Source organism: Ursus arctos, unplaced genomic scaffold (assembly GCF_023065955.2).
Source record: "Ursus arctos isolate Adak ecotype North America unplaced genomic scaffold, UrsArc2.0 scaffold_14, whole genome shotgun sequence".
NCBI lineage: Eukaryota > Metazoa > Chordata > Mammalia > Carnivora > Ursidae > Ursus > Ursus arctos.
The window spans coordinates 24170400-24192908 of NW_026622808.1; the positions used below are offsets into that span (position 1 = coordinate 24170400).

The window sequence follows — 22509 nt, forward strand, 5'->3', positions numbered from 1 at the left end:
TTATGTAGTTGACTGCTCCCATGTTGGGACCTAGATATTTACAATTGTTAGATGTTCTTGTTGGATAGACCCTTTAAGTATGATATATTATGATATATCTCTTATTACAGTCTTTGCCTTAAAATCTAATTTTTCTGACATGAGAATTGCTACCAGCTTTCTTTTGAGATCTGTTGGCATGGTAAATGGTCCTTCACCCCTCACTTTCAATCTGGATGTCTCTTTAGATTCAAAATGAATCTCTTGTAGACTTGTCTTGCCAACCATTTCTGGCTTGCCAGGTCTCTGTGGACAGGTCTGACTTTATTCTGATGTTCCTGTCTTCATACTTAAGAAATCTCTTCCCTCTAGCTTCTCTCATGATAACTTCCTTGGCCCTAAGTTTAGAAAGTTTTACTATTATATGTTGGGGTGTTGATCCATTTTTATTGACTTTGTGAGGGGGCATCTCTGCCTCTTGGACACACACAGAAGAATGAAACTAGATAATTCTTACACCAAACAAAAAGATACTCAAAATGGTTGAAAGACCTCAATGTGAGACAGGAATCCATCAAAATCCTAAAGGAGAACATAGGCAGCAACCTCTCCGACATCGGCTGCGCTAACTTCTTTCAAGACATGTCTCCAAAGGTGAGGGAAAGAAAAGCAAACATGAACTTTTGGGACTTCAGCAAGATAAAAAGCTTCTTCACAGCAAAGGAAATACTCAACAAAACTGAGAGGCAGCCCACGGAATGGGAGAAGATTTTTGCAAATGACATTACAGATAAAGGGCTGATATCCAAAATCTATAAAGAACTTCTCAAACTCAACACCAAAAAACAAATAACCCAGTCCAAATATGGGAAGAAGACATGAAAAGACACTTATACAAAGATGACATACAAATGGATAGCACACATATGAAAAAAATATTCAACATCACTAGTCATCAGGGAAATACAAATCAAAACCACAATGAGATACCACCATACACCAGTTAGAATGGAAACAATTAAAAAAAAACAGAAAACAAATCTTGACAAGGATATGGAGAAAGGGGAATCCTCTGACTCTGTTGGTGGGAATGCAACCTGCACAGCCATTCTGGAAAACAGTCTGTAGATTCCTCAAGTTGTTAAAAATAGAGCTACACTATGACCCAGCAATTGCACTACTGGGTATTTACCCCAAAGATGCAGATCTAGGGGAAAAAAAGGGACACATTCACCCTCATATTCATAGCAGCAATGTTCACAATAGACAAACTGTGAAGGAGTCAAGATGCCCTTCAACAGATGAATGGATAAAGAAGGTGTGGTTCATATATACAATGGTGAATATTACTCAGCCATAAGAAAGGATGAATACCCACCATTTGCATCCACATGGGTGGAACTGGAGTGGGTTATGTTAAGTGAAATAAGGCAAGCAGAGAAAGACAATTATCATATGGTTTCACTCATATGTGCAACATAAGTAATAGCAGGGTGGGCCACAGGGAAAGGGAAGGAAAACTGAAGGGGAAAAATCAGAAAGGAGATAAACCATGAGAGACTATGGACTCTGGGAAAGAAACTGAGGGTTTCAAAGGGGTGGAGGCTGGTGGGTTGAGGTAGCCAGGTGATGGATATTAAGGGGAGATGGGGTTGTGATGAGCACTGGGTGTTGCACGCAACTAATGAATCATTGAACACTACATCAAAAACTAATGATGTACTATACAGTGGCCAATTGAACATAATAAAAAAAAGAATAAATAAATAAAATAAATAAATAACCAGCTCCTTGTTTCATTGATCTGTTCTACTTTTTAAATTTTATTTCTATATCCTTTATTTCTGCTCTAATCTTTATTATTTCTCTTCTCCTGGTGGATTTAAGCTTTTTTGCTGTTCTTTTTCAAGCTTTTTTAGGATTAAGGTTAGACTGTGTCATGGATTGGGAGAACAAATAGTGTTAAAATATCTATGCTACCTAAAGCAATCTACACATCCAATGCAACCCGTACGAAAGAAAGAAAGAAAGAAAAGAAAGAAAGAAAGAAAGAAAGAAGAAAGAAAGAAAGAAAGAAAGAAAGAAAGAAAGAAAGAAAGAAAAAGAAAGAAAGAAAGAAAGAAAGAAAAAGAGAGGAACATTTTTATTTTAGAAAAGAATTCACTTTTTGCATTCCATTTCAACAATGGGGCAGAAGCTCCAGAGAGATTATAATATTACTATTATTATTACACTTAATATTGTATTTCAACATGAAATACCTTAACCCAAGAGAAGAGAAATTGAGAGATTAAAATTCACTTTCCCAAAAACAATTTTATTGGATAAATGTCTATATTACATTCCTATCTCTGTTATAACAAATTACTACACCAGGGGCTTCAAAGAAACAAATTTATGCTCTTACTGTTTTCGAGGTCAGAAGCCTGAAGTAAGACTCAGGGGGCTAAAATCAAGATGTCTCAGGCCCTGGATCCTTCTGGATGCTCCAGTAGAGTCTCTTTTCTTTTCTAGCACAGTTTCTAATGACAAGCATTCATGGCTCATTGGCCTTTCTCCATCTTCAAAGCTAGTGACATGGCATCTTCACATCTCTCCCTGATCCAACTATTCTGCCTTCCTGAGCCACATTCAGAGGACAAGGGTGATTATGTTAGTTCCACTTGAATGATTTTGGCCTGTCTTAGTTTAAGGTCAGCTGATTAGCAGCCTTATTTCTTTTGCCATCTTAAACTCCCTCTTACTATACAAAATAACATATCCCAAGTGTCCATGAATTGCAACTTGGACCAGTTAAAGAGGTTCTTATTCTGCCTACTAGAAAGTCTTTTCTAAAAGTATTTTATTTGGGGGCGCCTGGGTGGCTCAGTCGTTAAGCATCTGCCTTCACCTCAGGGCCTGATCTCAGGGTCCTGGGATTGAGCCCCGCATCGGGCTCCCTGCTCTGCTGGGAGCCTGCTTCTTCCTCTCCCACTCCCCCTGCTTGTGTTCCCTCTCTCTCTGGCTGTCTCTCTCTATCTCTCTCTGCTGTCTCTCTCTGTCAAATAAATAAATAAAATCTTTTAAAAAATAAAAATAATAAAAGTATTTTATTTGGTTCCCATCAAGGGTCCATATATAAAAGAAATAAACACAGAATTTGTCACAGCCCCTAGAATGACTGGATACATTTGTTACTCAACGTTTTATGCAAACATTTTTTTTAATGAAGAAGACCTAACACCACCTGTCCCTTACTCTATCACAGGATGACAGCCTTGCTATTCAAAGACTGGTCCACAGACCACGACCTATAGCATCAACATCACTCAGAAGCTTGTTAGAAATGCTCAACTCCTGGGCCCACCAGCACCCGCTAAAGCTGAATCTGCATTTCAGCTAGAATCCTAGGTGATTCTTATGCAATTTAGTTGGAAAAGTGCTGGTCTAGATTGTGTTTTCTCACATTCTCAATCTGACCTTTGAGGCAGGGTCATTATCTGTGTTGGGAGCTGTCCTGCTCAGTGGAGGTGTTTAGCAGTGTCCCTCAGACATTGCCAGATGTGCCCAGGGGAAAAGAACCACCTCTGGTTGGGACCACTGGCACAGAGATTGAAAACTGGGAGCAACCTGACAAATGTAATCAGCACCCATCTCTTTCTGCAATGATAACTTTTTGAAGATCACTAAATTCTTCAAACCCCATTTCTCCATGGGGCATGGAGTTCACACTAGTGTTTTACCACAGAATGGACTTTTATAAAAACTAAATCAGGCAATTCCTATATGGTGCTAAACTTGGATTATAGTGTGTAAAATATCTCAATATATGTGTTATAATTAGCAAACATTTTATAATGACATTTTAACCGCTCTGAATTTGTGATAGAATTGTGAAATTCCTAATTGTTTTGGCAAAATTATCATGAAGCCAAGGAGTGTAGTGCCCAAGAATTTATATTAAAGGAACAAACTTTTCATCCTTGTTGAAAAAGGGAAAAGTAACATTCTAGATATATTAGGTGTTGTGTCTCCACCACAATTAAGTCAGTGCATTGAAGGACCCAGTGGACCTAGTCAGGATCTATTCCTCCGTCTTAAACAGGAGAAAATGTTCACTCAGGAGTGGGATAAGGCACTGGCACTTTAGATCTCTGAAAGGCAGAAAAAGTTATAGAAAAAGAGTAAATTACACAAGTAATGAATCATGGAACTTGACATAAAAAACTAGGGATGTACTGTATGGTGACTAACATAATATAATAAAAAAAATATTATTAAAAAATTCCAAATAAAATAAAATTTGACATAGTACTTAAAAAAGAGAAAAGAAAAAGAGTAAAAAAAAAAAAATGACTGCATCTGGCTTATCACTGGTCTCCTGGGAACAGAACTTCAACAGGAATAATGTCTTTTCTGTCCACACTAGTGTCCTGCAGGAAATCATGTGCCTACAGGTGGGAGGAACAGGAGGGAAATTATCCTAATGAGCAGACCGAACCAGCTGTAAATACCTCCTCTGTTGCAGTCCCGCAGCTCAGGCAACCTCGGACTGGACAGGACCTGGTCGTCTCTTGTGCAGTCCTGATTCTGGGTGGGGCACTGAAGTTCAGTCTCTTGCCTGGAGACAGAGTTTCATTCTCCATTATCTACCAACCATACAGGTATTTTGATTTCCATGTAGAGACCTTCCTCCCAGAGACCCCATCTAGATGAGTTTTACTGCCCAGTAGGTACTGCAGTTGGTCTGAGAATTAAAGTCAACTGCATTTACCTGAGGTCACTTGAGGGCCATTCCCACCTAGCCCAGAGCTAAGAGTTTGCTGTGGCTGTTCACTGGCTTGATTAAGAAATTTATGATTGATTCATTTATGTATTTATGATCCTAAAAATAGAAGTGGACATGGAACTCAGAAATTCAAGATTCAGCATTAGCTAGTAAATCATAATCAGGGAAACCCAATCTTTTGAGGGATGGGAAGGGTAAAAGTAGAACATGAGACCAAGGATCTTTGCAATTAACCAGAGCAGAGAAGTCAAGTATTAGCTTTTGAGGGATATACAGTGAAAGTGAAATGAGGACATGTCTTTTCTTGTTTAAGATGGGACATATTAGACTACATTTCTCTACTGTGAAGAAAATCAGGACGAAAAAATTCTCCCAGGTACATCTATGCAAGAGCGGTCCATGAAACAAACATATCACAGTACCTCCTCTTTCTTCAGTATTCAAATGAAAATTTGTATATGGATTATGTGGAAAAGAGTATGCTAATGAGCTTCCTTTACAATTACCTCATTACCTGTGAGCCTGAACATGGTCTGGCTTAGCTCGCCACCCACTTTCTCCTTTGAAAATTGTCTGTGGGAGTCCTTGGTGTTTGCATAGTGGGGTCAGAGTGGTTTTATTCCTGTTTTTTATTGCATTCTTTCAAGCAAAGTATTGCTGGTTTTTTTTCACCAACAGCTACTTGCCATTTTGCTTTATTCTGTATGTGTAGATGTACTTGTGCAGCATGTGTGAGTGTCTGAATTTTGTGTGGTAAAGTCTATGAGTTACTCAATATATTCTCTCCACTGATTTTCTTTTTTTAATTTTTTTTTAATTTTAATATTTTTTTATTATATTATGTTAGTCACCATACAGTACATCCCTGGTTTCTGATGTAAAGTTCCATGATTCATTAGTTGCGTATAACACCCAGTGCACCATGCCATACATGCCCTCCTTACTACCCATCACCGGCCTATCCCATTCCCCCACCCCCCTCCCTTCTGAGGTCCTCAGTTTGTTTCTCAGAGTCCATAGTCTCTCATGGTTCGTTCCCCCTTCTGATTTCCACCCCCCTTTCTTTATCCACTGATTTTCTAATTGTTTGTTTGTTTTTCTGGACAAATTGATCTGTCACCTTAATATTCTTCACTTGTTGAAAACTTTTTTTCCAAACACTGAAAGTGCATGTCCTTCTGCACAGTTATTACTCACATATCACCCTTCATACATATATTCCAAGTAGTGTTCACATCTCTGTATACCTTACTGTTCCTTTTGACCTTTTATTATTGGATCTATTTCTAAAATAGAACTGCTGTCATTTAAAAGGGATTCTTCTTTATGTTTGCCCAAGAATCACCTTTACCTTCCATAAGCACACTTGTCCCATATCTCCTTATGTGAGATGAAACTAAAACTTTAGATACTGCTTCTTTCCACAATAAAAGGCTTTTTCAAATTCATTTATGCCTCAGTCCTTGGCAATCTAATTAAATTTGGACCCATGTCAATTTCATTACTGTATTACTCTTTTAAATCTTTTTCTTCGAAGTTGGTTTGGGGTCTTCCGTCAATTTCATTTCAGACAGTTGTTTTGAGCCACTCTGCTTAAAATAAGTACATTTTTACTGTTCTTTCTTTCAAAAGTCTTCATTTCTTTTAAAACATTCTGTGTTGTGCACACATACACATTCACACCCTTTCAGTTTGAATGTATGAAAAGGCACCTATGCATATCATAAGTACTCTTTATGTTCTGGCACACCCTTTTTTCCTAGCTTTTCTGCCCTAGTCCTTTTGACTCAGGAGTACCTTATACAAGACCCTCTAGTCATCCAGTGTAATCCTGAGTCATTATTTTAGTGCCTGCATAATAATTCACGGTGTGGCTGTGCCATTTACACTTTTGATGATCTTTTGCCTTTTTCCTCATTAAATTGTCATTTAACAAGAAATATTATTAAATATATGTGCCACAAAAATACTTTTTAAGTAGTTAAAACTATTTTTCTCAACCAAAGGTGATTTTGTGCCCAGGGCACATTGAACAATATTCAAAGTCATTTTGGGCTGTCACACTGGGAAGGGGTGTTTGGTGACCAGGGACCCTCTAAACAGCCTACAGTACACAGGACACAAACCCCACCACAGAGAAGAAACTACCCCAAATGCACATAGTGCACAGATCGAGAAACCCTGAGTTGGAAGCATATCTGTATGTTTTTAATATTAATTTTTAAAGTAATCTCTACACCCAACATGGGGCTTGAACTTACAACCCCAAGCTCAAGAGTCCCATGCTCTATTGAATGACCCAGCCAGCCACTCCAAAGAACATCTGATTTTTAATATTTGTGACTGTCTTCAGAGCTTCTCCAAGACATTGTAACACTTCACAATTGTGACAGCAAAGTTAGACAATAGGAATTTGCTACTCAATTTAAAATACCAACCCCAGCCAGTGTGACAGCTCTTTGAATGTTTTCTCAGGTTTCTGGGTGTGTAAGTGATTTCTGTTGATTTTTTAAGCTATTAGGGAGCCCCAGCAAAGATTCATGTATTTGATCACCATGTTCATGTATCTGTTATCATTATATGTCCACATATTATATGCCTATTAATAATTATCAACATTTCAAATAATTGTTGTAAATCACAGTTTCTCTATTGACTTTTAATCAGATATTGTTGGCCATAAAATAGTTTTAAATTTTATGTACTCAAATGTATTTATCTTCTTACTTCTGAGACTTTTGCCTTAATTATGATGCTTTGTCCATCTGTGGATTTTATTGGTATTTTCTAGATGTGCATCTAAAATGGAACGGTTACTGTTCCACTGAGGGTTTACTCCTTCTGATTATTGTGAGATGTGTGAGATGTGGAACCACTGACATTCCTTCTATGTAGGAAGCTGTCTGAGCCAACTTCCGTTCAACACTCCAATCTTTTCCAACTACATCCAAGTGCAGCTTTGTCATGTATTAAATGTCCATATATAAAGAGACCGAATTTCTGATTCATTCAACATATACTAAAAGAACATATGCTATGTTCCAAAAATTTCCAAGAACTTTGTATGTAATATGCTTTTATTTCAAGGTTGTGGGGAATTTTAATTTTTCTCCATGTTGATTTTATACAGTTACTGCTCGTGTAGATCCTGTTTCATTTGGTTCTCAAAAGTCCCTTCAATGTTGTTTAATACAATTGTACATAAAATGCCACCGGGTGTGTAGGATTTCACAGAGTCTGGGGAGGGCATTGCATGTTGGACTATGAACAGAACCTTGGGCAGTTCTTCTCATCGGATTTGTCAAGAAAGTGACTAAAACCCAAAGGCTAAGAAGGGGGCAAATAAAAACAAAAAGATGTCAAATAAAAGTGATAAAGGGGCTCACCTCATCCTCTATTGAACCAAAAAAAAAACCAATGGGCCAAACAAATATGGAATAAGCAGGGGGAAAAAAAGTCTTCTCCTGTCTGCTCTCTGGCAATGAAAATGCCCAAATTCTGTGAAATGTTGATTTTTTTCTCTTGTGATGTTCATCTGCAATGTGATTCACACCATAAAGCTGTCACCACTTTGTGTTGTGAACAAATTTGATTTTGCTCTTATTATCTTTGCTGGGTATAAATGGTGTGTAACCAAGACTGGATGCCACTAGCCCCAAGGAAGCTTTCCTTTCTCACAGTCTATCGGAACAGCTGAGCTTATTAGATCATTTTAGTCTTTTTGTCCATCTCATTTCTCCTTCCTTCTGTCTCTTTGTATTGCTCTGTTTATTGAACCCATTTTTTTGCTGCTGTTTTTTATTTTTTTTAATTTAAATTCAATTTAATTAACATATAGTGTATTGTTAGTTCCAGAGGTAGAATTTAATGATTTGTCAGTTGCATATAACACCCAGGGCTCATCCCATCAAGTGCCCTCCTTAATGATCATCACCCAATTACCCCATTCCCCCACCCAATCCCCTGCAACAACCCTCACTCTCTGTCCTATAAGCAAGGCTCTTATGGTTTCCTCCCTCTCTGTTTTTATCTTATTTATTTTTCCTTCCCTTCCCCTATGTTAATAACTTTGTTTCTTAAATTCCAATTAAGAATGAAATCATATAGTACTTGTCTTTCTCTAACTTATTTTGTTTAGCATAATACATGCTAGCTCCCTACAGATCATTGCAAATGGCAAGATTTGATTCTTTTATGGCAGAGTAATATTGCACTGTGTATACATACCACATCTTCTTTATCCCCTCACCTGTGGATGGACATCTGGGCTCCTTCCATATGTTGCCTATTGTGGACATTGCTGCTATAAACATTGAGGTGCATGTGCCCCTTCGAATCACTGCATTGTATCCTTTGGATAAATACCAACCAGTGCAATCTCTGTGTGGTACAGTAGCTCTGTTTAAAAATTTTTTAAACTCCATACTGCTTTCCAGAGTGTCTGCATCAGTTTGCATTTCCACCAACAGTGTGAGAGGGTTCCCGTCTCTCTGCATCTGGCCTAACATCTGTTGTTTCCTAACTTGTTAATTTTAGCCATTCTGACTGCTGTGAGGTGGTATCTCATTGTGGTTTTGATTTGTTTTTGCCTGATGATGAATGATGTAACCAGTTTTTAATGTGTCTCTTAGCTGTTTACAATTGTGCCAAAACCTATAAGGTATCTAGGAAAAAAACTAACCAAAGAGGTAAAAGATCCATACTCTGAAATGTGTAGAACACTTATGAAAGAAACTGAGGAAGGCACAAAGAGATGGAAAAACATTCCATGTTCATGGATTGGAAGAACAAATATTATTAAAATGTCTATGCTTCCCAAAGCAATCTACACATTCAAATTAGTCCTTATCAAAATACCACCAGCACTTCACACAGAGCTGGAACAAATAATCTAATATGTGTATGGAACCAGAAATGACCCCAAATGTTGAACACAATTTTTTATGTTTCTTTACACACAGGTCAGAAAGTGGCCATTCCAAAATGGAGCCCCAAGATGATTTGTCCCTGAGAAGCTGTGAATAGGAATTTCTGTGTACTATTTCTACATTTTTTATGGGAAAGGTAATATGATGTGTATGCATCCAAATCCTAAACACTGTGTTGGAGGGGGTTGGACAGAGGTGGGAGGCACATAGAGTTAACACACACCAGGAGGACATGGTGTGCTGTGTTGTGTATATGTGACACTGTGTATGTGTGTGTGTGTGTGTGTGTGTGTGTGTGTGTGTGTGTGTGTGTTCGTGTGGGTGAACTTCTTTATGAGTGAGAGCAGTCTTTAGGGCAGGGATATACAGGGTCCTCTATTTCAAGATGACCATTATAATACACAGGCCAAACTCAATCAACAGAAGATACTAAGGAGTGATGTTTAATGGACAATATGCTGATTGCAACCAGATAACAAAATGCAAGAAGTACACAGTGTGGAAAAGGAACTCCCTGTGTCTTGGACTTTAATCAGTTATGAGGTCACATGCTTCTACAAAATTCACTGCCATCACCTCTCTCTCATCACTCTTGTCCATTTCCCTCAACACACAGGCTTCCTTCTGAGCTTTCATTTTTCTGATCAAATCACTTGTTCAGGGCCTTTGCACCAGCCGTTCCCTCTACCAGGAAGACCTCCCTTCTTCCACCCACTCTTCCATGAGGTCTCCTTTCAAATGACACTTTCCTAGCCAACCTTGACTGAAAACCCAACATAACACCTGACACATTCTCTCTTAAGCTGCTTCTGTTCTGTTCATATCATCTGTTCCCATCTCATGATTATTTAATCTTTATATATGCATCTACCCTATCACCATCATTGAATTGTAGGGACATCTGCCTTTCGGCACTCTATGACCAGGGTTTCCAAAACATGGTTGGATCTCTACATATTCCTCACATGCATGAAATATTTTCTTACTAAAACTGTAAAACACCTGACCTTTTGGGGAACATCTGATGTTTCAATGAAAATTCCTAATCAGGGAGGAACTGGAGATCCTCTCAAGGAGCCTGAATCTATTCACAGAAATATTGTAATTCGTTTCTTGACTGGAAAATAAAAATTGTGGCATTTCCACAATGTGAGCAATGACAATTTGTTTGAAAATTAGTTGTGCTATTTCTCCCGGTGCTGCTAGTCACCTCCAACACATGGACCCAGGGAACTATACAGGAATCTCAGAGTTTCAGCTTCTGGGATTTTCAGAGAAACCAGAACTGCAGCCCCTCCTATTTGGGCTTTTCCTCTCCATGTACCTGATTACTGTGTTTGGAAACCTGCTCATCATCCTGGCCGTCAGCTCAGACTCCCACCTCCACACCCCCATGTACTTCTTCCTGGCCAACCTGTCCTTTGTAGATATCTGTTTCACCTCCACCATCATCCCCAAGATGCTGTGGAACATCCAGACTCAGAGCAAAGTCATAACCTTTGCAGGCTGCATCACGCAGATGTATTTTTTCATACTGTTTACAGGATTAGACATGTTCCTCCTGACTGTGATGGCCTATGACCGCTTTGTAGCCATCTGTCAGCCCCTGCACTACATGGTCATCATGAATCCATGGCTCTGTGGACTGCTGGTTCTGGTATGCTGGATCCTGAGTGCCTTGGATTCCTTGTTACACACTTCCATGGTGTTGCGGCTGTCCTTCTGCACAGAAGTGGAAATTCCCCACATTTTCTGTGAACTCATTCAGGTGATAAAACTTGCATGTTCTGACACCTTTCTCAATAATATGATGATGTATTTTGCAGGTATGTTGCTGGCTGTTGGTGCCTTCATTGGGATCCTTTACTCTTACTCTAAGATAGTTTCCTCCATCCTTGGGATCTCATCAGCTCAGGGCAAGTATAAAGCATTTTCCACCTGTACATCTCACCTCTCAGTTGTCTCCTTATTTTATTGTACGAGCCTAGGAGTTTATTTTAGCTCTGCTGCTACCCAGAGCTCCCACGCAAGTGCAGTGGCCTCGGTGATGTACACGGTGGTCACCCCCATGGTGAACCCCTTCATCTACAGCCTGAGGAACAGAGACATAAAGGAGGCTCTGACGAGATTCTCTGGGAGGGCAGCTCTAAAAGGGACAATCCCCCGAAGCTGAAGAAGTGCCCACGATTCCTGGGCCCAAAGCCTGATCCAAAAGTTGAGATGCTTTGATCATTGTGGAAGTGGACATACCTCTTTTATTTTTTCCCAGGAATTTCTATTTTTTCCCCTCTCAGCACAATTTACATAACTCACTTGATGAACCTTTGTGATAACTCTGACATCCAAGAGATTTTCCCTTTGTCATTTTCCTACTCTCTCAGTGTCATTCCTAATCTCAGATGTGAACTATTTGGACAGTCTCACTTATCCAAAGGATTATATGACTCTATTAACAATAATTTCTTCTCAAAGAAAATATTTCATACGGACTATTTTTTTTCTTCTGTGTGACTAAATAACACACCTACTATTTTTTTCTTTTGTGTGACTAAATAACACACCTACTCTTGGCCACCACAGCTATTTATGTAAGTTTATAACAGAGAACAATCTGAGACCATGTGCTTCATTTTGTGAACATCATTCCTTCATATCTCACTACCTTCCCTGCTCCTGCAGAGGATGCAGACTGACGTACTGATGGTCAGAACTAATCATGGGGAATTTTCTACATGTAGGATCTTGTCTTGTTATGCAGCTTGTGTCCAACATGCCTACCATAGTCACTGGCAAAAAATAAATAATAATAATAACAATAATAATAATAATAAAATAGATGTCTCCAAGTGCAATCTACCCAGAAAGACAAATATGAATAAAATAGAGTAACAATATATGGCCTTAGAATCAACCTTTGCTTTAAGTACGATAAGGCAAATATTAACACACACATTTATTGCTATGTAAAATATTTCTTTCTCAGGCACTTCGTGTATTCATTGACTTATGGTATATCAAAGTCCATTTGTAAAGTGTATTCATTAAGATGAAAAACTTTTCATGTTTGGGTGTTTTATTAAATTACTTTCTGGATTCTGGTTGAAATTTTCCTGTGCTACATACAAATATGATTTCTTCCATTTCTCTAAATGAAGTATCTCAAACTATTCAAAAATTTGCCATAACGTTTACAGGGTCATTGAATGAACGTTGTCAGTATCATCCATTATATATGATCCTAATAAACCCAGGATGATTCACCAGCAAGCTTGTATGCTGTCCAGGATGTGATTCAGAGTCACAGGTTCTGTGCACACATGCATGTCCTTCCAACCTTTCCATGTTACCTCAAAGGGGCTTTAATGGAGTCATTTTTATAATACAGTTACATGTGATAAACTTGAAGAACAGAGTCATCTTGAAAGCTAATTTCAAGTGTCAGAACAAATGCCTAATAAAAAGAATGAGATTATTACAAATGTCATGTGCTCTGCCTGATTCGATTACTGTATCACTTAGCTATTGCTGCATACAAAGCATCCTAAAATAAAATGCCTTAGGATTGGGGTGCCTGGGTGTTTTAGTTGGTTAAGCATCTGCCCTTGGCTCAGATCATGATTCAGATGTCCAGGAATCTAGCCTCTTATCAAAATCCTTGCTCAATGGTGACTCTGCTTCTCCCTCTCCTTCTGTCCCCATCCCTGCCACTCATGCTTTCTGTCTCAGTTGCTCTCTCTCTTTCATTCATGTAAATAAATAAAATCTTTAAAAATGGCTAGTATACTGTATTATCAAAGGGGATTGTAGGGTAGGCAGCTGTTCTGATCTCTGCAGGGCTCCTCATGAGTCTGAAGTCAGTTGTGACTCTCTACCTTGTGTTTTAAGGCTGATCCATGAGGTGTGTGTCTGTAGTGCTCTTCTGTTTTGATCCAATTTACGTCCTTTTACTCCTTTCATATATGTAGGACTGTTGTGATTATCTTTGTCAACCAGGACACTCATGGCTAATCTCTTTATCGTAATGACAGTTGATTACCAACCCTGTACAATCTGCTACCTTAACTCGTCTTTGCTATAACAAGTAACACATTAAAGGCCCTGGATATTAGGACCCAGTAATATTTGTGAGGGCCATATCCTGCATACTACAAAGTCTTTTTCATATGTGTATTATTTTAGTCACTTATAAGAGCAATAAACACAGACTTTACACAGCTTGAAGAATGAGTGAATACAGGTTTCCATCATAATTGCATGCAATGGCCATGTCTGGTTCAAAAGACATAAAACTCCCCACACCTATCTCTAACCCAGGCTCACAGCTGTGCTGATAAAGAGTGATCCGCATACCAAGATCCGCACATCAACATCTCCCAGGAAATTGTTGGAAGTACAGATGGTCTGGGCCACCCTGGACCTATGATAAGATCCTGCATTTATAGTGGGATCTGTGTGGATTCACAGGCACACCAAAGTTGGAGAGATACTGGTCAAGATGGGTTTGGCAAGTTTTATGGTTGATACTTGTGGTAGGATAATAATAATGATAATATTTTGGGGGTGCTTTCCTTTGGATTGGAAGTGTTCAGCAGCTTCCCTTCAGACATCACCAGACATCTCCAGGGGCCTGGTTGAGAAGCAATAGCCCAGAGCTTGAGAGCTGGAAGTGTCCTGATAGAATGACACTTAAGGCCCACAACATGTGCATATATTCAATGTGGACAGATCACTACACACCACCAAGCACCATTTCTACAATGAAGATTGGATTTCATAAATGTACTTCACTTACTTGTGGACAAGATTTTTATAAAAATTAAATCAAACTATCCCTGTGAGATACAAGCTCACATTCTAGTACATAAAATGACCTAAACACGTCTGTTAAAATTACAACCATATTATGACAAAGGGCTAAGTGACAGCTCTTTGCTTGTATAAAGTTAGAAATTCCTAACTGTAATGGCAAATGTATCTTGAAGCTGATCTGTGTAGTGGCCAAGATTTATTATCAGAAGACCTCACTCCTCTGCCTTATTGAAAAGAAGAATAGACCTTGTCTAGAGACAGCCGGGCAGGGTCCCCACCACATGTCAATGCTTTGAAGATAAAGAGACTTAATCCTGGTGGCTACAGGGTCATAGACTTGCAGAAAATTATAACTTGGAGCTGAGGTAAGATGCTAGGAGGTTCACATGTCAGGAAGGGGACAAGTTCAGGGGAAAGGACATTAAAAAAAAGAAAAGAAAAGAAAGAAAAGAAAGAAAAAAAGAAAGAAAAGAAAAGAAAAGAAAAAAGAAAAGAAAAGAAAAGAAAAGAAAAGAAAAGAAAAGAAAAGAAAAGAAAAGAAAAGAAAAGAAAAAAGAAAACCTGATTTCACCTGACCTCTAACCTAGTCTTTTGGGAGCTAAGATTCATTAGGAAAATATCCTTTCTGTCCAGAGGACTTCACTTGGGAATCATGTGAATAGAAGCTGGAGTCACAAGAGGGAAATGTGCTAATGAGCAGATACAGGGAGCTGTAAATACTGCCTTGTCACCACTCCATCAGCCTGTGCAACCTTGGATGGGAAGGGCCGTGCATTTTGTCTGTTTTTTCCAAGTCCTGATTTTGGCTCGGGGCTGATGCTTCACTCCATCCTGCTGTCTCGGTTGAGGTCAGAGCTTTAGTCTCTATCATCTGCTGTCCAGGGAGGAATTCAGACTTCCACAGACACCTTCCTGTCACACATCCAGCCAGGTGAGTCCAACACCCCAGTGGACCATGGATGACAGGGTGAGAGAGAATGGAAGCCAAGAACATATACCCATCACCACCTGAGAGCCAATTCAACTTAGCCCAGAGCAAGTGTTCCCTCTGTTTGTTGGTTTGCTTGATTAAATAATTAATGTAATATTAGCACTAATGTCAATTTCACCGAGTGACTGCTACTCACAGTTTTGATGGTCTTTCATATTCTTTATTATTAAACTGCTTTATAGTGATGCTAGAAAAAGTATGTTGAGCTTGTTACACTCATTGTGTGGTTCTGACTGGGTGTGATTTTGTCCCCTGGGGGTTATTGATCACTGTCTGGAGCCAGCTTTGCCTGTCATATTGGAGAGGGGTGCATGGAGAGAGGGATGTCTAAACATCCTACAATGCACAGGACATCCCCTTCCCCAGGGCAGGCTCTGGCCAGAATGTCCGTGGCACAGAGACAGAGAAGCCCTGGGGTGAAGATCATCAGTATTTGGAACACAGCTGCCTTCAGCTTCTGCCTTCACCCTTGTAACACTTACTTCCTGCAGCAAATTCACAGTAACCCCTTGGCTACTTGTTTAAAAGTTTGAACCACAGTGGTACCTGGGTGGCAAAGGTGGTTAAGGATCTGCCTTCAGCTCAGGTCATGATCTCTAGGTGCTGGGATCAAGCCCCACGGAGGGCTTTCAGCTCAGCAGGGAGTCTGTTTCTCCCTTTCCTTCTGCCTCTCTGCCTGCCTGTGCGCTCTCTCTCTCTCTCTCAAGTGAATAAATGAGATCTTGAAAATAAAATAAGTTTCAACCACAAACAATATAACAGCTCTGTAAGGTTACCCCCCCAGGCAGCTGGTGATGGAGATGTTTCTTGTTTTCTTAAAGTGTCCTTGTGGTTCACCAACCTCATATATTTGGTGGCCATAATGATTGGCCTTTATCATTTTATGACTATATGTTATTTTCTCTCTCTCTCTTTTATTTTTAAAACATTATCAGTATTTCAAATGATTTCCTTAGATCATTGTTTTTCAAATGACATTTGAAACATATTTAGACCATATAAACTTTACATTTTATGTAAATGTATCTACCTTCTTTCTTCTGAGTTTCTTGCTTTCTTCAGTGGTTTTGTCCACCTGTAATTTTTATATGTAGTTTTATTGATGTTCTACTGTATTGTCTGGTTACTCTTACCCTGAGGTCATAAGCCCTCTGGATTCTTTGTAAGGTCTGAGGGAGGGGACAGGTTTCATATTCTTGCAGACAGATATCCCTTTATGCCAGCATTTATTGAGAAATTCTACCTTTTCCAAAAAAACTGAAATACAACCTTCCCATGTGTCCTTATACATTGAAACCTATTTTCTAACTCATTTAACAAATAAATACTGAGCATGTGAGGAACATTATATATTATATTTTTTGTGTCTAGGACTTTGACAGTTGAATTATTGATCCATGCTGATATCATTAATGATTGCTATTTTATATCCAATTTTGTTCATTTTGGTTTTTCATGCAATTTTGCCTGTAAAAGGTGTTTTGTTTTGTTTTTTTAAGATTTTATTTATTTATTTGACAGAGAGAGACAGCCAGCAAGAGAGGGAACACAAGCTGGGGGAGTAGGAGAGGAAGAAGCAGGCTCCTAGCAGAGGAGCGTGATGTGGGGCTCGATCCCATAACACCGGGATCACGACCTGAGCCGAAGGCAGATGCTTAACGACTGAGCTACCCAGGCGCCCCTGTAACAGGTGTTTTGAAACCGCTCAATTTACATTCTCACCTGGTTTTGTAACCCCCTCATTCTGTTCAACCTATACCTATCCATATTCTTAGGGCTTTTTTTTATTAAAAACATATATTCACAAAACTGGGTGAAAAAAACAAAAAAGAACACAGGAAGTGAAGTCCCTGCACTTTTAAATCATGAATCATAACAGTGAGGACAGAGCATAATGAAATAAATATGTGAACAAAACAATATCCACAGACAGAATGATACGAACTAATTATTGAGTACAAAAAGATAGAATTGTCATGGTGCAGGCAGGATTATAGAGCATGGCCTGTGGACCCCTTTGCACATTGGGTGAAATCCAGAATGAGGATTAGAGTGTGCCCACTGGGTTTGTAAAAGAGAGATCAATACCCAAAGCTCAAGAATATCAATAAAAGATGCCACATAGAGAAGGGAGAAAGGAACTAACCTCATCCCCTATCAGACCACATAGAATGAATTGGCAAAAAATGACACGGGAGGTACAGAGCAAAATGTCTTCCATGCTTGATATAAAAATGCCCAACTTTTGTTGTTTGTGGACACCTCCTTTTGTGAAGTGTTTCTTTAACCCATTGGTCAATTTTTGGGATATCTATATCTATACCTATATCTATATCCAAATATTTAAATATATTATTTGCCCATGGGAGGCTTAAGAATTGCCAATTCTGCATTTTGCAGAGGAAAGGTCACTGATCTGACCTACATGTGTTGGATCCATTCCTGGTATAATCAAGATGTAGGGGAGAGAAAGACAGGGGAATAACAACCCAGGAGAGGATGGTGTCTTGCATGTGGGTGACTGTGGAGTGTAAGCAGTCCCCACAACAGGGTGCCAGGACTCATAAATCCCAAGGTGACACAACACAGGGAGCAGAACTTGATCAAGAGAGGCCACTAAGAAGGAGATATGGTTCAATTCATGGGATGCCTTTGTAACACAATGAATACAGAGGGAGAGGAAGTGTGGACAAGGAAGTCCCTGTGCCTTGAGGGTTCAGAGGTAGCAGAGAGGCCACTTCCCTCCTCAGCATGTCTGACAGTGTCTCTCCTCAGTCTCCCTCCTGCTCATTCCCCTCAGCACTGACTTTGTTTTTTTGAATTGAACCTTGGAAACAGGTACCTTCCTCGGGGCCTTTGCACTTTTCATTCCCTCTGTGGGGCATGCATTTCCCCCATAATCCTTGATCTGTTTCCATCTCTTACTTGTGATTTCTGTTCCAATGGCACCTTGTTCACAGAATTGGTCTAAATACCCATGAAAATAGCATGTCGTATTCACTCTCTGCTTTATCCCTATTTTCCTTTTCTTCATACCACCTGCCACGATCTGAAATGCTATTGATTTTCTTATTTGTTAATGTATTCTGTCTCCATTATTGAATGTTAGGGACTTTTTTTCTCTACCATCCTATATTCTCCTTGCCTAGATGATGGCAGGACTTGAGCAGGACTTAATTTGTATTTCTGGACTTTGATATAATTTTTAATTAAAGTGTGGAATACATGGCCTTTTGCAAAAAAAAAAGTTATTACAATAAAAATATCATAACGATGTTGGTGCATGCGATCCCCTGAAATGGACCATATCCATGCACAAAATAGTACAATGAAAGGACTACAACATTGAAAAGGTAGTATTGTAAATCTGTGAGTAAAACAAGTGCGTGAAAATTAATCATGCTATTTGCCTCTGCCTTTAAGTCACTCTACCACATGGAACCAGGCAATGATACACGAATTTCAGAATTTCTTCTTCTGGGACTATCAGAGGACCCAGAACTGCAGCCCCTCATATTTGGGCTTTTCCTCTCCATGTACCTGATCACTCTGTTTGGAAACCTGCTCATCATCCTGGCCGTCGGCTCAGATTCCCACCTCCACACCCCCATGTACTTCTTCCTCTCCAATCTTTCCCTTGTAGACATTTGTTCCACCTCCACCACCGTCCCCAAGATGCTGATGAACATACAGACAGAGAGCAAAGTCATAACCTATGCTGGGTGCATTACTCAGATTTATTTTTTCATAGTCTTTGCCGTGTTGGACGTCTTTCTCCTGGCTGTGATGGCTTATGACCGATTTGTGGCCATCTGTCACCCCCTGCACTACACGGTCATTATGAACCCTCGGCTCTGTGGACTGCTGGTTCTGGTGTCCTGGGTCATCTGTATCCTGCATTCCTTGTTACAAAGTTTAATGGTGCTGCGGCTGTCCTTCTGTACAGAGGTGGAACTCCCCCACTTTTTCTGTGAACTCAACCAGATGATCCAACTTGCCTGTTCTGATACCTTTCTTAATAACATGGTGATGTATTTCGCATCTGTGCTTCTGGGTGGTGGGGCTTTTGCTGGGATTCTTTACTCTTATTCTAAGATTGTTTCCTCCATACGTGGAATATCGTCAGCTCAGGGCAAGTATAAAGCATTTTCCACCTGTACATCTCACCTCTCAGTTGTTTCCTTATTTTATTGTACGATGCTTGGTGTGTACCTGAGCTCTGCTGCTACCCAGAGCTCCCACGCAAGTGCAGTGGCCTCGGTGATGTACACGGTGGTCACGCCCATGCTGAACCCCTTCATCTACAGCCTGAGGAACAGAGACATAAAAAGGGCTCTGAAAGCATTCTTTGTGAAGGAGACGCAACGTGGCCAATTGTCATAGGACAGAACAAGTTCCGAACATTGCTTAATCTCAGTTTCCTGAGCAAAATTTTATTGGATAAATGTTTCTATTCAACTTTTAATGCTAATGTAGGATGACTGCATTAGTGCTTAAAACACATTTATGCTCTGAAATGTCACAGTGTCAAAAGTCTGAAATGGTTCTCATTGGGCTAAAAAGACGTCTGCAAGACTTGGTTCATTCTGGAAGCTATAGGGAAGAATTTATTTACTTTTTTATTCCAAGGTAATAAAAAAGTGCAAAAAAAAATTCTAAATGTATTTCTTACTATTAACAAATGCATCACAATAAGGGACCAAATGACGGTTCTTAATTTATAAGTATGAAATTCCTAATCATTTGGCAAGTCTGTCATAAAGCTGAGGAATGTCCTGCTCAAGTTTTTTGTTTGCTTGTTTTTTAAGATTTTATTTATTTGTCAGAGAAAGTGAGAGAACACTCACAAGTAGGGGGAGCGGCAGGAAAGGGAGAAGCAAACTCCACCCTGAGCAAGGATCCTGATGTGGGACTCGATCCCAGAATCCTGGGAGCATGACTTGAGCTGAAGGCCAACCGACCGAGGCACCCAGGCATCCCTTGCTCAAGGATTATATCAAAACACTTAGTTCTCCTTGTTGAAAAGGAAAACAGTGATATTCTGTAGACAGCGGAGCTGTGTGTCCACTGCAAGCCAACATTTTGGAGATCCAAGGGATCTAATCCAGACAGATTGCTCAGTCCTAGACTTTGGGAAAAAGTTGAAGTCAGGGTTGGATAAGGTGCTGGAAGGTCCGACCTCTGGTAGCAGCAGAGCTCCTGAAGAAGGGGTAATTGACTCTGGATTCACTTGGTTATAAGCTAGTCTGTTGGGAACATGGACTCTCCAGGAAACATTTCCTTTGTTCACACCAGTGTCCCATGGGGAAATCATGCGCTTAGGGGTTGGGGGAGCAGGAGGGAAATATGCCTCATGAACAGACAGAGGAAGCTCTATATATCTCCTGTGTGGCAATCCCACTGCCTGTGCCACCTTGGCCTGGATGGGACCTGGGTGTTGCTTCTGGAGTCCTAAGCTTGGCCGGGAGACTGACGGTAGCCTCCTTCCTGCAGTCTTGTGTGGGGACGGAGTTTAGTCACCAACATCCCCACCCAGGAGGAATTCAGACTGCCACACGGAGACCCCTCCTTCAGAGTTCCCATGAAAGTGAGTCCAAAAGCCTGGCAAGTCCTGCAGGAAAGGGTCAGACACAATCTAAGCCAGGAGCATTGACCTGAGGTCACCTGACAGCCAACAACCTAGCCCAGAACCCAGAGATCTCTATGGTCATTTGCTTGCCCGATGAGCTCATTAATGGAGTCATTGATGATGTTAAAGAACGAAGTGAACTTTGAGGTCAGCAGTACATGGGTGTTTGCTGACAATGAAGTGAAGGGATGGGAGGCATAAAGTATTTCCAGTAAAAGTAGAACAAACCGGTGAGTTTTGGAATTAAACAGAGTAGGAATATTAGGGCTGGAGGGATGTCCAGTGAAGTCAGGGCATTTCTTTTCTGTCTTTAAAATGGGGCATATTGGACTCTGTTTCCATCCTGATGAGAAAGACCTAAACTGATTTATTGCTTGGAGATAGGACCTTACAGCAGTAATTCATGAGACATACATTTTTCACAGGGTTCCATGTACTCTGGGTATTCACATGAAAACAATGATCTGAGAATGAAAACTGTATGAAGGAGCTTTTCTTTGCAATGATTTCATTACCCAGGGAGCTGAATATATTTGTGGAGTAGTTATTCATTGGCTTTCTGTATTGTACACTGTCTCTACCAGGTCTTTCCATTTGTACAGTGGAGTCGGGGGGGGGGTATTCCTGTTGTGGATTGCATTCTTTGAAACAAGGAATTCGAGGAGGGTTTTGTGCTTGTTTTACCAACGTAGCTGTTTGCATTGAGTTCCAGTGTGTATGTATAGACGTGTATGTGGGGAATTGTGCTCATTAGTAGTGTGGGCTCAAATCTGTCCCTCGGTTGTATGGTGTTCTCTATATTGCTTTTTTATTTTATCCATCCGGAAACATTGAGCTGTCTCTAATATTCTTCACTTGCCAGTCCTTGCAATAAACAAAAATGAAAATAAATGTCATTTTGTACATTGAGTGCTAAGAAATCACCTCGATACGTATTTCCTGCTTGTTTCTGCATCTCTGTCATTCCCCAGGGGTCCTTTTGTCTCTGTGTGATGAGATCCATTTCTAACAGTTGCATCATCTTTGACCATCATCTCTTCTTTCCATTTGACTCAAGATTGCCTTTACCTTCATAAGCATATTTGATTCCATATAGCTTTATGTAAGACGAAATTATCACTTAAAGAGTGCCTGCTCCCCGGTTGTAAAGATCATTCTCTCATATGTCTTTTATGCCAAGTCTTTGGTCATTTAATCTGGAATTAGTGACCCATCTTGATAGCACTGAATTATTATTTTATGTCTTCATATACATTAGTTTTAGATTCTCATATAATTTTGTTTCACACAGTTGTTTTGGAACACTATACCCGGTGAAGTGTAGTAAGGAGGGCACATATTGCATGAAGCACTGGGTGTTATAAGCAAACAATGAATCATGGAACACTACATCAAAAACTAAGGA

At 39.8% G+C, this 22509-nt stretch overlaps 2 protein-coding genes across 2 annotated transcripts in view; both read left to right on the forward strand.

Moving 5' to 3' along the window:
- The window catches only part of LOC113249135 (olfactory receptor-like protein OLF4), a 43073-nt gene extending 31225 nt beyond the window's left edge, over positions 1–11848 (forward strand). The window contains exon 2 of the mRNA XM_026490682.4: positions 10882–11848. Within this exon, the coding sequence (XP_026346467.3) occupies positions 10882–11848 (967 nt within the window). The remainder of the gene's footprint in view (positions 1–10881) is intronic.
- Positions 11849–18877: 7029 nt separating this feature from the next.
- On the forward strand, positions 18878–19858 carry LOC125283763 (olfactory receptor 7A17-like). Its single transcript, XM_048226871.1, has one exon. It carries the CDS (start codon positions 18911–18913, stop codon positions 19856–19858), a length of 948 nt encoding a protein of 315 aa, XP_048082828.1. The 5' UTR covers positions 18878–18910.
- The last annotated feature ends 2651 nt before the right edge of the window (positions 19859–22509 follow it).

What these genes read in the sequence shown, in the direction of transcription:
- LOC125283763 (XM_048226871.1), top strand. Translation starts at nt 18,911, where the DNA reads ATGGAACCAGGCAATGATACACGAATTTCAGAATTTCTTCTTCTGGGA.